At 40.7% G+C, this 16,940-nt stretch overlaps 1 protein-coding gene across 1 annotated transcript in view; it reads left to right on the plus strand.

Annotated features, from left to right (window-relative positions):
- Window positions 1-16,940, plus strand: part of LOC143765453 (inactive phospholipase C-like protein 2) — a 129,785-nt gene that overhangs the window by 63,439 nt on the left and 49,406 nt on the right. Inside the window, exons 2-4 of the mRNA XM_077252131.1 lie at window positions 2,090-4,570; window positions 7,275-7,478; window positions 10,517-10,592. Coding sequence (XP_077108246.1) covers window positions 2,090-4,570; window positions 7,275-7,478; window positions 10,517-10,592 — 2,761 coding nt within the window. The remainder of the gene's footprint in view (window positions 1-2,089; window positions 4,571-7,274; window positions 7,479-10,516; window positions 10,593-16,940) is intronic.

Genomic DNA, 16,940 nt, shown 5'->3' on the forward strand with positions numbered 1-16,940 from the left:
GTATTAAGTATCTTAATGAGCCATACAAACCCAAAAGCTTTTGTTTGGCTGTAACACCCTTTTGAAATAGTACTTTTATTATACACTTAGAACACTAAAGACAGGTAAGAAGAAACAGATCAGTCACCAGAAGTGTCACGTGACTGTAGTTTGAAATACCAGGGCTAGGGGCTCCTTCCCCATCCCTAAATCTAGGGGCAACCTACCTATCCCTGCTCCCCGGATTACTTCTAATGGTGAAGATGCCGGGGCCACATACATTGCTGAGCTCTTGAATCAGTCCTTATCTGTCCCATCCCCCACCTAGGGAAGTGAGTAAATGTATGTAAGAATACACAAACCAGACTAAAAAGGGAATATGTACACGGATAACTAAAAAATACCAATCATACAAATAGAAAAATATTTAGAATTGAGAGTCCTCAGTGGTTGATACCTTTTAATGGCTAATTGAAAAGATGGTAACAAATTGCAAGCTTTCGAGACTACTCAGGCATCTTCATCAGGCATAGACTAAAGCAAATTCTGAAGAATCACATATTTATACACAACACAGCACAGAGCTGTCATTAAGGGAGAGGGATAAACAGTTGTGTCCATAAATATTGGAAAGTTCCTAGATTAGGAGTGAATGTTTTGTCCCGGAGTATTTCGCGGTGTTCTGGGACATAGTGCGTGGGCGCATGCGCAGTAATGCTTTTCGGCTTTGCCTGTAGTTGGACAAAGCATACTAAGCGTGCGCGAGCGAAGATTGCATTGTGCACGCGAGAACTATGGAGGACAAGTATTCTAATTCTCGAACATATTGCGGACAACAGGGACGGATGGGGTGGAGAAATGAAGATGAAACGCCGCCCATCGGACCGGAAAAAAGGCATTTACATATCCCGCCAATTTGAGGTGACAGGTTCCCTTTAATATGATGGTGAAGTGGTTCTAATCAGTGCAGCAGTATGTGGAATCAGACACCGAGGTCTTCTGGACCCTTTATGTCGTGGTAAACCCGTGACACATGAGTTTTCTCTTTTGGGGAAGCCAGAAAAGATTTTTTTTAAAAATGCTACAAAGGCTGTATTTATCCATTTGATAACTATACAGTTCATGTTACCCAAATATGGTGCTTCATTATATTTCTATGGGATAGGATATGATCGCTTTAAAAACTACGTGCAAATATATGCATATTTTTTATGGAGATTGAAGAGGCGTAAAAAAATGCCCCCAAATATCTGATTAACTGAATTGGAAAAATCTGGTAGCTATGGTAATTAACAACATAAGTAAAACTGCAGCAAAATGCCCAAAGGCTGCTTTGGGAAAGGCTTTCCTGTTTATACTTCAGAGTCCAATCCTGTTCTTGGCAGTAAATTTGGCTTTATCTCAGATCCATATTACAACAGATTGAATATTGTCCATAGTCTGACTATACATTTATATGGCTTGGGTTATGTTGTGAACACTAGGTCTTCAAAGAAAAGGTCTCATCTAGATTTTTTTTTATTAATTTAATTTTTTTCCTATAAGTTTTTATCTCCTGTATGTGTGTATTTATCTACACACACACACACACACACACACACACACACACACACACACACACACACACACACACACACACACACACACACACACACACACACACACACACACACACATTTTCTATTTTCTGTACATGATTGGGAGCAGCCACTCATATCATGTATGAACCAGTTTTCTGAGATGTTCATCGACTTCAGTGGGAGAGTATTCCAGGCATGCTCTATGACCTGTGCAGAGGTAATTGTGCAGGGAAGGAGGAAGGGGAGCTGTAACATTCATCTACCATAATGTAAATAGAGGATTCTATGATATATGTGTGTGTTACTTTTAATCATATTCTTGCCTGTGATGATACCGAAATGTGACCTCTAGAGAACATGGAAATGGATGTCTATTATGAGGTTCAGTGCCCAGAGTGAAAGTGACCTGGAAACTTAGATAAAAAAAAAAGAGAATCACCAAACAATATGTTTAACTTAAAAGCTTGTTTGACACAATACGGTATTTTTATGACATATTTTCTTTAATACATATATTCTTTTCTTTCTAGGATGGATCTCGTCAAAAGCAAAAGAAGACTGTATCATTCAGCACAATGCCTAACAACCGCAAAATCAACAGCACTGCAGCTTGCATCTCCTTCATGTTAGAAGGGTGTGAAATGAAGAAAGTACGTTCCAACTCCAGGATGTACAATCGATTTTTTCTGTTAGATCCAGATATGCGTTTCTTGCGATGGGAGCCTTCAAAAAAAGATTCAGAGAAAGCCAAGCTGGAGATCAAATCGATTCGTGAAGTTCGGGTTGGAAAGAAAACTCCAGTTCTGCGAAGTAATGGCTTGAGTGACCAGTTTCCAGAGGAATGTGCCTTTTCTATAATTTATGGGGAAAACTATGAATCTTTAGATTTTGTTGCCAGCAGTGCTGATATTGTAAATACTTGGGTAATGGGACTCAGGTATTTGGTATCTTACGGAAAGCACACTCCAGATGTCCTAGGAGCCAATCAAACCAGTTCAAGGACTCTGTGGATCTCCTCTCTTTTTGAGATAGCAGATATGGAGAAAGGAGGACAGATTCCTTTGTCAAGAGCCATTCAACTTATCAAGGGGCTTAACCCAGGTATGAAGACCTCGACAGTGGAGTTAAAGTTTAAGGAACTGCAGAAAGTCAGTGAAAAATTTGGTGGCAACATTACTTGTGATGTGTTTGTAGAAGTATATTGCGAACTGTGTACCCGGCCAGAGGTCTTCTTTTTATTAGTGCAATTTTCTAGCAATAAAGAATATTTGGACTTAAAAGATCTTATGATCTTTATGGAGGTGGAACAAGGCATGGAAGAAGTCAACGAGAATACGTCTCTCGAAATCATCCATAAATATGAACCCTCCAAAGAAGGACGTGAAAGGGGTTACCTTACAATTGATGGTTTCACTCGCTATCTCCTTTCTTCAGACTGTAATATTTTTGATCCTCACCACAAAGTGGTTTGTCAAGACATGATGAGACCTTTATCTCACTATTACATCAATTCTGCTCATAGTGCATGCCAAATGGAAGACCACTGCTGGGGCACTTCAGATATAAGTGGGTATATACATGCCCTTAAATTGGGATGCCGCAGCATTGAACTTGTTGTCTGGGATGGCCCTGACAACGAGCCTCTTATATACCTTGGACTCTCTGTGGTATCACAGGTAGCTTTTCGTAGTGTTGTAAGTGTCATAGACAAGTATGCATTTGAGGCATCAGAATACCCCTTAATTCTTTGCTTGGTAGTTCATTGCTCCGTTCGACAACAGCGCATCATGGCACAGTGCTTGAAGAAGATCCTCGGGGACAAACTTTACAGTGAGCTGCCTTGTATTGATGAAAACTACATACCTTCTCCAGAACATCTGAAAGGAAAGATCTTAATAAAAGGTAAAAAGCTACCTTCAGATAACTCTGACTCTGAGGGAGATGTAACTGATGAAGAAGAAGGAATGGAGATAGCCAGGAGATTGGGACATGATGGCAGAGAACACGTCAATGGAACTGGCTCCAGAAGATTGCGTCTTTGCAAGGAACTTTCAGACCAAGTTAACTTGTGCCAATCTGTTAGGTTTAAGGACTTTGAAACTTCCAAAAGGAGCCAAAAATACTGGCAAGTGTGCTCTTTTAATGAAGTCACTGCTAGTCGTTTTGCCAATGAATATCCTGAAGAATTTGTGAAATATAACAAAAAATTTCTTTCACGGGTCTACCCAAGCTCGATGAGAATTGATTCTAGCAATATGAATCCCCAAGATTTCTGGAAATGTGGTTGTCAGATTGTGGCCATGAACTACCAAACCCCAGGACTTATGATGGACCTCAATACTGGATGGTTCCGCCAGAATGGAAACTGTGGCTATGTCCTCCGCCCCTCAATAATGAGAGAAGAAGTATCGTATTTTAGTGCAAATGCAAAGGATTCCTTACCTGGTGTCTCAGCACAACTCCTTCATCTCAAAATCATTAGTGGCCAGAACCTTCCGAAACCCAAAGGGTCAGGAGCCAAAGGAGATGTAGTGGAGCCATATGTGTACGTTGAGATACATGGAATACCTGCTGATTGTGCAGAACATCGAACAAAGACGGTAACCCAAAATGGAGACAATCCCATATTTGACGAGAGCTTTGAATTTCACATAAATCTTCCAGAGTTGGCGATCCTGAGGTTTGTGGTTCTCGACGATGACTATATTGGAGATGAGTTCATAGCCCAATATACTATCCCTTTTGAGTGTTTGCAGACTGGCTTTAGGCATGTCCCGTTACAGTCCCTGACGGGAGAATTTCTTCAGAACACCACGTTATTTGTACACATCGCAATTACCAACCGGCGAGGTGGTGGAAAGGCCCATAAGAGGGGGCTTTCCGTACGCAAGGGAAAAAAGGTCCGTGAATATACTTCAACAAAGACTACTGGCATCAAAGCCATAGATGAAGTATTCAGGACGGCCACTCAGGCTGTACGAGAGGCTACTGATCTTCGTGAAAACGTTCAGGTAACCTGTTCGCATCCTTTTATTTAGTTTACAAAGCTATTATCACCTATTTTATGGGAAGAATTAGGACTTCCATGGCTCTTTGTACATCACAATAGAATTTTAATTTCAAAACATGTTTTCAGCACTATATTCTCGTATTCTCCTTGTGCTACTTTTCTTTCTTTTCTCCTCTCCAACCTTTTAATTAAACATAAGTCGAATGGGTATTAACATCTTGCTGTGCTCTCTATCAGTCTAAAGCACAGTTTCTGAAATACTGTGCTGTAATTAAAACACACTAACACTGGATTATTCGGCTAGTGAAACCCAAGGCTGTCCTAAGGTAACCTTTCCTGCAGCAACCAGGTTATTCTAAGGGACACAGATAAATCGGATTGTCCCTCTATTGTGTCTTCTAATGTTTTCCATACATTGGCAGGCTTTGCAGATGGCACTGCTCACTTAAAGGGAGTCTGTCAGTAGCATCTAACCCCCATAAAGCATCTATATGGGCATGTAGGTCATAGAAAGTTGAATAAAATGATACCTTGATATCTGCGATCCGATGTTTTATTCAAGAGAAATCCATGTTTTTCTTAATATGTAAGTGAAATGTTATGATCTGTGGGCCTAGATTTTCTTTAGAATCTGCCTCGAGAGCTTATTTTAAATGGAAGGTGGCATCTCCCAGATTCTCAGGGAGATCAGTGTCCGGCCCATACATATTAACATCTCATTTACATATTAAGAAAAACATGGATTTTTCTGGAATAAGACATCAGATATTATGGTATAATTTTATTAAACTCTATGTACTGCTTGTCAATATAGAGGGCTTAGGAGGGTTCATCCTACTGACAGGTGCCCTTTAAATGAGGCAGTTCCTGCCCAGCTGGGTGTCTGGTGGCAACTGTGCAATGAAGACTTACACCAGCACTGCATCCCCTGTATTCTCAGGATTTATTGGGGTTCCCAGAGGTCAAACCTCCACTGATCCTGAAATGAATAGATAGTGGTGTTCATGGTCGAGATTTTGAAATTTTGATCGGTGGATAGTCAAAGTGCTGCTCTCCCTCCTCTTTGCTTTCTAACAAATACTGTAATTGGGAGGGGGTCAGATGCAGTTAGCTCTGCTGGGCTCTTTCACACGTCCTGATATTTTCGGTATCGGAAAAACCAGTACCGGAGATATCGGTGTCCGAGGGTGTAATACTTGTGGCATATGTGTGGCAAATGTGTGCCGCATCAGTACCATATGCATCGGCTCCTGGGAATCAGCGGTACAATTTGCGCTGTTCCCGGTGCCAGGTGCTGAAAACCGATCTCATCATTTTCCCCTGCTCGCACTGCAATCAGCGCTAGCAGGAGAAAATGTTGAGAGTTGTATTCAACTGATAACAGCGAGAGCAGGCAGTGGCTGATGAGAGTATTCATAAGCCGCCGTCTGCTCTATAAATTTAAAAAAAAAGGTGTGGGTTCCTCTATATTTTTGCTAACCAGCAAGGCAAAACTGACAGCTGCGTGCTGCAACCCTCAGCTGTCCACTTCAGCAAGCCTGGTTATCAGGAATAGAGGGCTCCCCATACCGTTTTCTTTTTAAATTAATTATATAAATAATAATTATAAAAAAAAAATGCATGAGGTCCCCCCTATTTTTTGACAACCTGCCAAGCTAAAGCAGACAGCTGTGGGCTGGTATTCTCAGGCTTGTAGGGGATCATGGATATTGCCTCTGCCCAGCCTACAATAGCAGCCGCCCAAAAAAAGGCACATCTATTAGATGCCCGGCTTTTCCCACTTGCCCTGTGGTGGTGGCGGCAAGCGGGGTTCATATGTGTGGAGTTGATGCCGCCTTCGCATTGTCTAGTGACATCAAGCCCATGGGTTAGTAATGTTTTTTTTTTAACCAAAAATGCAAATTAAAATAAAGTCTAGAGGATAATACTGAATCTTGGAGGCTACTGGTTGAGGAAGTCCAGATGGAATACAAAGTGGAACCAACAGGTTGTAGAATAAGTGTGTATTTTTTGTTACAAATGTACCCAAATGTAAGAAAACAACAAAAAGGCATTGAAACTCATTGCATGGACTCTTTATCTCCCATTTCATGCCTTTTTGTTGTTTTTTACCTTTTCAGTAACTTTTTAACAATAAAATATACACATATTCAGACTTCCAACACCCGTAGCACCCACAGCTCAGTATGTAGCCCCAGAATTTATTTTTCCGGCATCCGATCTGCTGAATTTCAGTAGTCGATCTTTTGTTCTTCGTGACATAAACCACTACCAGAATAGTTTGGCAGCAGATCTCTCAGAGAGCACAGGAGCACTAGCATTCTTGTGTACGGGAGAGTCGGGAGGGATTGCCGCCAGCCTGCAATTATGTAATGTGCATGGAGGTCATTAAAGCATTGAGTCTCATCTATCTCAGAAAAAAATTGACCTTCTAAGCCTATCAGACGCAGACACCGTATCTACCGATTGTGGACACGTCTTGGCGGTTCTGTGGGGTTGAAACATCATCATCACCACTCACCTCTAATATGGAAATGAGCGGTGCAGGAAAACCCCTTTAATTTGGTAACTTCATTACTAAAATATCTCCATTTACTTATGTGACCGAGATATATTTATGTGGAAATTAAGGATAAAATTGGTTCTTGTTGTTGGTGCATTGTTAGAGTAAGTAGATAACATCATCTCCGCTGTCTTTGTTGCAGAACGCGTTAGTATCTTTCAAAGAGCTTTGTGGCCTGACACCAGCGGCGAACATGAAGCAGTGCATACTCACTCTGTCGGCATGGCTTCTCAACAGCGATAGTCCTCTCACTGTGACCCTCAACCTACGCTCCCAGTATCCACTCCTGGAGGCACAAGGACCAGTGCCTGACCTCTTAAAAAAAGTTTTCACCTCATATGAGGCGGTAAGTGTACAAAAGTAAAAGAATAAGCTGATGGCTAGATTCTCTGATACACCATTCACTGCTGTTTAGCATGTTAAAGTGCATTATCCGGTTGTCCATTTGCCTAAATTCATGTAGTTGGGCTAAAAATCATTTTTGCTATTCAGTTTCATTAAAAATGTTGCACCAGTTGGCTTTTATAGGCTCTTTGTTTCTTGCATATTCAACTTTGATGTGATATGTGGTCATAAATTGGCTGAGAGGAGGAGCTCAGAAAAAGACAGATAAATGAGCTACAAACTCCACTATTGGAATATCAGACTGAGCTCACTTACAGATTCCCAGTTAACTTATTCTGCAGTCAGATATTAGCAGTGTAACACGCTCTATAGAAGGCAAACCAAGAAGAATTTGTATTGAAACCCAAATACAACATTTTTTTTTAAACCAAAAATACATGAATATAAGTAAGAATTTTTTTTCCCAAAGATGGACAACCCCTTTTAAGTTCCATGGTTGGAATTACTGAGTTATAGATGTTTTATAATTGGTAGATATCTACGAGTCTACCATGCGATCAGGACTGTACAGAGGTACACATAGTCCCTGTGACTGTGAACTACAGAGCCATGGGCACTTCCTGTGCCGCCACATGGTCCTATAAGAGATTAAGAGGAAGAATCCCTTGATCATACGGCATTCAAAGAGTATGCTGCTATTACCTATGAAAAAAGTACAGTAGGGCCCTGTACACATTGTTAAAACTAGGAGGTTCTCATGTGAATGAAGCATTCACGTGCCCAGACACTGGAGATAGCGGCCGCTCAAATGCTTTTTTCAGTTGACAGCTATCTTTCCTGACTCCCAATACACATTCTCATTCAACTTCACTGGCAGCGTCCTGCTGTGGGGAAGCTTTTCTTCAGCAGGGACAGGGAAGCTAGTCACAGTTGATGGGAAGATGGATGGTGCTAAATACAGGGTAATTCTGGTGCAAAACCTTAGAGGCTGCAAAAGATTTGAGACTGAGGTGTAGGTTCACCTTCCAGCAGGGCAACAACCCTAAATTTACTGCCAGGGACACAATGGATAGTTTAGATCAAAGCATACTCATGTGTGTGAATGGCCCAAAGTCCAGACCTAAATCCCATTGAGAATCTGTGGCAAGACTTGAAAATTGGTGGTCACAGATTCCTCCATCCAATCTCACTGAGCTAGAACAAGATTGCAGAGAAGAACAGGCAAAAATGTCAGCCACTATAAATATACAAAGCTGGTAGAGGCATACCCCAAATGACTTGCACCAGTAATTGCAGAGAAAGGTGGTCCTACAAAGTACTGACTCGGGAATGAATACAAATTCATGTCCCAATTTACAAATTTATATATTTGTAAGATAATTCACAATTACTTGCTACTTAATGTTGGAATATCACCTAAAATCCCAATAAAATACATCAGTTTTTTGGTGTAACATGAAAAAAGTGGAAAAGTTCATGGGGTATGAATACTTTTCATGTCACTGTACATTAGATAGTTGTCCGGTTCGGACAACTTTAGATTTATTTTGTAATAATAAAATGATTAATACACAAGACAGTATAGTAGTCAGCATTATTTTAAATTCATGAATTGGTAAGGGTAATAATATCATTCCTAACCCTCTATATCCCACTCCTCAACACTTTGTTTTGCAGGTATGACCTCCATTCTCATATCCAAGTCGTCTTCTTGGCAAACTGGAGTAGACTCGGTCGTGATTTCCCTAAGGCTAGCTCTATTCCCATTGGCTTTACTAATTACTCACTTAGTCACGGGTTCTGGAAAGAATCTTATCCCATTCACAACAATGTAGACGCAGGAAGGCCCTGAATTCAAAGGTTTAGGAAGCAATAATGTGACTTGTATGGGTTCCTTTAGTCTGATTCAGAACATGCCTTACCTCTAACCTCTGTTGCCACCATAGGGATCATGGAAGGATCGGAGGTCCATCTCCGTGACACAGCACCTATAATCTAGGCCCTGATGTTTTCTGATCACCACTCATTAGCTCTACACTGCCTTCCCTCATCTGTCACGCCATTTATTTCAGACAGATTATAGCGAAGGTCATCCAGTACCTACGTGTGCGAGGACTCTGAGTCAGCAGGAAGCAGCGAGGACACTCTACACCCACAGTACTCCCATTAGAAGGAGCTGAGGGTCACGTATTGCCTGCACTGTGGTTGGCGTCTATACAATATGTAGACGCTAGTGTAAAAATAGAAGTCTGGCTGCGTGGGATTTACATCTATTCCTGTCACTTTTACCATTCATTCAGCGATGATCAAGTAGTCATGACTCATGACTTCACAATGGCTGACCCGATGCCACTTTCGATGTTGGCTCAACAGAGCAATCGGGCTGGGTACGGCACAGGTTGTGGTTGTGCTTCTTTGCGTTAAATGTTTTATTATCAAAGGCAAGTCGTTTCCCATAATGCCTAGTGTGCTGGATTCTTCTATATTTGTGTGGATCAGAGCACTTATGACGTTCTACCGACTGATTGAGAATCACTTCCGTGCATCTCAATGGGGCTATTTCTGCAGCATGTGCGTGGATTCCTTCAAGTCCTGTTCTGATGAATGGGACAGTCAGTAAATGCCGCCTGTGAGTAATACCGTACCGAGGTACACGTTTAAGTCTCTATAATAATAATATAGGTTCACTGCGGTGCCACATCATCTCTATAAAAGAGCGAACGGCCAAGCCCACATAATATAAGTACACCATGGTGCCACATCCATTATTTAGGTAATATTTGGTAATACTGCAAGAGCAGGTTGGGTCACTAGTTGTCAGACTCAGCCAGTATGAAGAAAAAAAAAAAGTAGCAAATGACTATCTTTTCTGCATTTGTGTTGGAAAAAATACTCAAAACAAAACAAATAAAAGGAACAAAAATTGGTAAAAAATTGAAAAATGTTTTTTTTTTTTTGTAACCATTTCCTTGTATAGTATTAAAATGCTAGTCTCTGGGTAGGACTGCTCTTCCTGACTGTACTGTCTGTTCCCTTCAGTTCATACAGGCCAGCCGGACACTAATAGAGACTTCAGACGCGGTCTACAGCAAAATAATTCAAGTGCAAAAAACAGGTAAGATGTGTGGAGGGCGACGGCTCCAAAGACCAATTTTCTGTGCCGAGAAGATTCTGTATCATCTTGTATGATTTGGGACAGTGGAGCTCCATTATGTACGCTGCACATCCACAATCTCTGGAATCTAGCGCCATTATGTTTTTTTGTTGTTTTCACTTTTTTTTTTTTTTTGCAAAGATTACTCTCGTCTCCTTCCCCATAATTTAGACAAGGAACAGTATGTTGATATGAAATCTCATGTACTTACGTATAATCAATGGCAATGTCTGAGATGATTCGCTTTCCATTTTTGAGCCCATGATGGTTATCATTGTCCTCATTACTGGCTTCTCATGAAGGAGACATTTCTATCGGTGCCTGCATCATTTTGTACAGAAAAGGATCTATGGCTTCCTCTAGGAAGATGGCGACTACATGGAAACTTGTCACCCTGTGTCTCTTGTTCCTTTACTCCCTACCAGCCCTAGTCCATTATAAGGACACGAGGCTGGATTATGGGTCCTCCCGTAGAAAGTCAATGAGTCCTCCATTCACCGCTCTGCTGAATCTCCGAGCGTGAGCAGAACGCTGTAGGGACGCATCTACTTTGTACTAAGCCCAGATGCCACTTTTGAAGATAAGTTAAAGGTGTTGTCCACATTTTAGGGTCTTTTTTAAATTTAATACATGTAATTGGGGCTAAAAATGATTTTTTTCAAATGTTTTATATTAAAACTCTTGCACCGGTTGCATTCTATAAACTCTCCGTTGCATTGTCTATTGGTCGTTGCAGAATGAGTTCACCGAGAACCATCAGTGAGCGTAGTCTGACAGGAGAGTTTGTAACATCTTATTTTGAGCTCCTGTTTGCTCATGACCACAGACCACTTCAAAGTTAAATGTGTTTGGCATTTACGGGATCATTGGTTCCAAACAGAACACACTTTTTTTTTCATGAAACCCCATTGCAAAAATACTTTTTAGCCCCAAATACATGCATTTAAGAAAAAAGGCGTTTCCATCTTTGGGGACATGTTTTAATTCACTCTGCCCCTTGCTTTGAACAAACCGGGGGTCTTGGAACCTGGGCTAGCCTCCAATCAAGACTACTGAAGATAAGTTGTAATATAGGAAATAAATGGTGATTTACCCTTTAGTAAAGGACACATTTGTACAAATAAATTACATAGTAAGATAGTTAATGTGGCTGAAAAAAGAGAAATGTCCATCTGAGGGGTAGGATAGGACAAAGAGAAGTGGAACATGCACAACCACAATGCATGACCAGTCTGCCACAAAAGAGCTCATCTTTCCCTCCTGTTCCCAAATATTGATGCACTCTACCAAACCTTCAGAAAAGAACTGTACACATGTACAGAAGTATTTAGGTTATTTTCTTCTAAAAAGAAAAGCATCAAACCTTTTTTGAAACCACAACGATTCCCGCTGTGACCAGCTCCTGAGGTAGACTATTCCCCAGATTAATAGGTCTTAGGGTACCGTCACACTCAGCAACTTTCCAATTATCACGACCAGCGATACGACCTGGCCGTGATCGTTGGAAAGTCCTTGTGTGGTCGCTGGAGAGCTGTCACACAGACAGCTCTCCAGCGACCAACGATGCCGAAGTCCCCGGGTACCCAGGGTAAACATCGGGTTACTAAGCGCAGGGCCGTGCTTAGTAACCCGATATTTACCCTGGTTACCAGTGAAGACATCGCTGCATCGGCGTCACACACGCCGATGCAGCGATGTCAGCGGGAGATCCAGCGACGAAATAAAGTTTCAAACGATCTGCTACAACGTACGATTCTCAGCAGGGTCCCTGATCGCAGTAGCGTGTCAGACACAGCGAGATCGTAACTATATCGCTGGAACGTCACAGATCGTGCCATCGTAGCGACCAAAGTGCCACTGTGAGACGGTACCCTTATGGTGAAGAAGCCATGTCTCCTCTGGAGATTGAACCGCACTTTCTTCAGGAGGAGGGAGGGCCCCATTGTCTTTTGATGGGGTTTTACATGAAATAGCCTTTGACCATAATTTTTATATGGGTCATTTTATCTACTTGTACAAGTTATTCGTGTCCCTCCTTAGATGTCTTTTGTTAAAACTAAATGCAATTAATTGTTTAATCTTTTCTTTTAACGAAGATCTGTTTTGCCCATTATAACGTTTTTGGCTCCTCTTTGTTCTTTTTCTAACTCCAAGGTATCCTTTCTATGTAAATTTCAGATGGGGTCACACTAATGCGTTGTAATGTCCCTGTCCTGCGAGTCCATGCCTCGTTCAATACTTGACTATATTCTGCCGGCTTTACAGGCTGCTGATTGACATTGTTGCTCTTATGTAGGCTGTGATCTACAAGTACACCCAGGTCCTTCACTACAAGTGACTCTCCTAGTTTTTTCTTTCTCTGTAACATATCATTAGTCCTTGCGCTTATCTTTACATATTGATGGCTGAAATAAATTATTTCCTCCCTTTGCAAGTTAATCACTTATTCCCTTTTTGGCCAAAGGGAAGTAGCCAATCTCTGTACCCTATACCAATTGATCATGGTGTATCCAACACCCGTCTGATCCGTATCAGTCTAACCCCAGCTTATCTTTACCTTCTCTCTGCTATGTTCATTTATTAGGAGAGATTATATTTTGGTAAGGACAGAAGTTTCCCACAAGGCTCTGACTATGATGTCTGCTGTCCCCTGCAGCTCTAGCAGGAGGTCACCAAGCTGACTAGTGACCCAGGGGTCTATAGACAGATGGCTGGTTTCTGTTTTTTGTTTTTTTTTCCGCATGAAATAAGTTACACCCTCAGGTTACATCCAGCCAAATAGTAAGTGAAGGAGATTTTCTCAAGAAAATTGGCTTATAAGAAAGTAATGGCTGATTATTTAAGCTTCCGTGGTTCCTGTGCATAGATAATAATGTGTTAGGGATTGTAAGTGGCAACTGAAGAGCACTTCTATAAAGTAGTTACCATAGTTGCCCACTGTGTGAGGTTGGGCGCTCGGGGATTAATTGGTACAAGCGCAAGTGTCAATATAATTAACATTGGTTATGTGCCGCTGAGGAGGGAGAGCGAAGATGGGAGAGGAGGCAGCGGTGACTGAGAAGGTGACAGCGCTGTGCACATCCTGGATCACAGATCCGCTCTGTATGATAATTACTTGGATTGTCTTCCAGGCTGAACTGCAGGCAGCGCTGCCGTCTCTCCCGGCTTGGCTGCTATTATTTTACAATAGAGGATCCACTTGGTATTTTGGCCATTTTTTGCCGAAATAATACTCTTTAGTGAGGAATAGTCAGAAGGTGAATATACAGGATATATGGCAGGATAAAAAGAAGATGCCAAACTGGCTAGAATTCACTAGATAAGATAGAAACCCTCCTGTTCTTCATATTCATGATGCTTGTACCAGGACGCGTCTTGGCTGTGCCCCTCTACCTAGAAAATGTAGGTAAAAAGTTTCTAAAACACACAATACATTTTCTTTTCTCTTTTAGCCCCTTCTCTTTACATTGCTTGTTTCTTCTCCGTAGATTTGACTAAACTTGACACAACAGACAATCTTTGGTGTTTGCTGTTGGGATCTGACAGGGCAGTATGTTTTTCGGATGATTTTTGCTTAGTTTATAAATGTGAGTCCTATGGAAAGAGCTGCTATTATTACTCTTGTATATGTAAGTCAGCCACTGTCCAGTGCCTGATGTCGGAAAACAATAGACTGTATTCAACTGCACAGTGATAAAATATTCTTAATACCATAGAGACATAGCAAAGAAAAGTCCTGCTCCCTCACCACCGGGTGCACGGATCACACAGTCTGTGTGTAATGAGAAGAAACATCCAGCTCCCACAATCCAAATAAAATAATTAATGGCTTTATTGAATCATCCACCAAAAATATGATCAAGACATTCCATGAAGAAGGATCGTAATTAATCTGAAACGCTTAGAATGTTTGCATTCTGTGTCTTGTTCATATTTTTTTTGTAGATTATTCAATAAAGCCATTAATTATTTTATTTGGATCGTGGGAGCTGGATGTTTTTTCCTTTTAATACCATAGTCAGACCCTGTTTTTCCTATACTCAAATATTAGATGACCAGAAGACTGTATATATCAGTTATTCAATGTAATTTTTACATCCCGTCTGGTCAAAATCCCACAGCGGTGATCAAATGATCTATGACCTTGACCCTTTGTTAGTAAAATGTACTACTAAAGTTGATTAGTTGGCTCGACTCGGGGATCTATCTCTATCCCTTTGCTGCATTGTCTGGCTCTTTGAGTGCGATTTAGTTTGTGCATGAACTTCCTGTAGGGATCATTGTTGTCAGGCTTGGAAATTGGTGTTGTGGTGCTGGGGAGGAGAAGAAACGTTTTGGATGACAAGTGGTGCTGTAAATGAGGCAGTCAGGGGCAGGGTGGATTGATTTAAATCACACCGATTTAAATCATGATTTAAATCACGATTTAAATCAAAAGATTTTTTTCTATTTAAATCGGATCGATTTAAATCATGATTTTAATCATGATTTAAATCACTGATTTAAATCAAAAGGTTTTTTTTTAATATAAATCACGATTAAAATGAGAAGTGAGAGCAGTGCGCATGTGCGCCCATAGTTACACGGACGAAACTAGGGGCAACGATCTAACACCAGGGTGAGGGGGGGACCCCAAAGTAAGTAAAAATCTTTTTTGTTTTACTATATGGCAATAGGTAGGTGTTTAAAAGCAGCATGTCTTAATTGTATAAACTATTAATAGCCTCCACATTTTGTTCATACTGCCCCTTTAATTCCACACTTCTAGCTTGGTTTCACTTTTGGTTTAGTTTCTTTTTCCATTCAGTTGACATGCCCAAACTTGTTGGATAGTCAGCATCCTACAGAAACCTCTGGAAGAGCATGGCATTGTGAATGTTACACATATACAGCCTTTATTCTACTGAGTTAAACAACTCAGCTTTATCTCATGATGGAAGAACCTTTGGATGGTAAAATATTTTCCTCAAAAAGCAGTTTATTGAAAAAAATCCGATTTAAATAAAAAAAAATCCGATTTAAATCAAAAAAATCCGATTTTTTTGATTTTTTTAAAAAAACATTGATTTTTATCCACCCTGGTCAGGGGTGAGGGGCCCAGGGCACAAACGTAGTTTAGTGTTACAATCCATTCTAGTGTTGAGGCCAGAGAGGTGCAGTACAGATGATGTATCTGTACAGTGGGCTACATTGCAGCCTACAATGGGAGGAATATATTGGGAGTCCTCCAGATGTATACCTAATATGTAGGCACAAACGTGAGCCCTAGACTGGTTGGTGTGCCCCAGCGATTTACCATACTAACAAAATACCCAAAGGGTAAATAGACCCAACTTAAGGGATAATGTAATTAAAACTTGACTTTTGTTGAAATAATTTATTTAGTATGGTCTAACAAACAAAAATTAAAATGACTCAAGTGGTATTGGTATGTAAGATTTCTTTGGGATTCCTGTATGGTATATCACTCTACTACAGCTAATAATTCTCCTACCTAGATTAGTGGCTGCAGTCCACTAGCTAGGATAGCTTTTTCTAAGGCTGATTTATACAACCCCTGGTAAAAATTATGGAATCACCGGCCTTGGAGGATGTTAATTCAGTTGTTTAATTTTGTAGAAAAAAGCAGATCACAGACATGGCACAAAACTAAAGTCATTTCAAATGGCAGCTTTCTGTCTTTAAGAAACACTAAAAGAAATCAAGAACAAAAAATGTGGTAGTCAGTAATGGTTACTTTTTTAACCAAGCATAGGGTAAAAATTATGGAATCACTCAATTCTGAGGAAAAAATTATGGAATCATGAAAAATAAATAAACAAAAAAATACTCCAAAACATCACTAGTATTTTTTTGAACCACATCTGGCTTTTATGACAGCTTGCAGTCTCTGAGGCATGGACTTAATGAGTGTCAAACAGTACTCTTCATGAATCTGGCTCCAGCTTTCTCTGATTGCTGTTGCCAGATCAGCTTTGCAGGTTGGAGCCTTGTCATGGGTCATTTTCTTCAACTTCCACCAAAGATTTTCAATTGGATTGAGATCCGGACTATTTGCAGGCCATGACATTGACCTTGAAGATGTAATGACAGCCATCTCCCCAGTGTCTTTACCTGACATGCAGCCCCATATCATCAATGACTGTGGAAATTTGCATGTTCTCTTCAGGCAGTCATTTTTATAAATCTCATTGGAACGGCACCAAACAAAAGCTCCAGCATCATCACCTTGCCCAATGTAGATTCGCGATTCATCACTGAATATGACTTTCATCCAGTCATCCACAGTCCACGTTTGCTTTTCCTTAG

This window comes from Ranitomeya variabilis, chromosome 4, assembly GCF_051348905.1.
Source record: "Ranitomeya variabilis isolate aRanVar5 chromosome 4, aRanVar5.hap1, whole genome shotgun sequence".
Classification (NCBI taxonomy): domain Eukaryota; kingdom Metazoa; phylum Chordata; class Amphibia; order Anura; family Dendrobatidae; genus Ranitomeya; species Ranitomeya variabilis.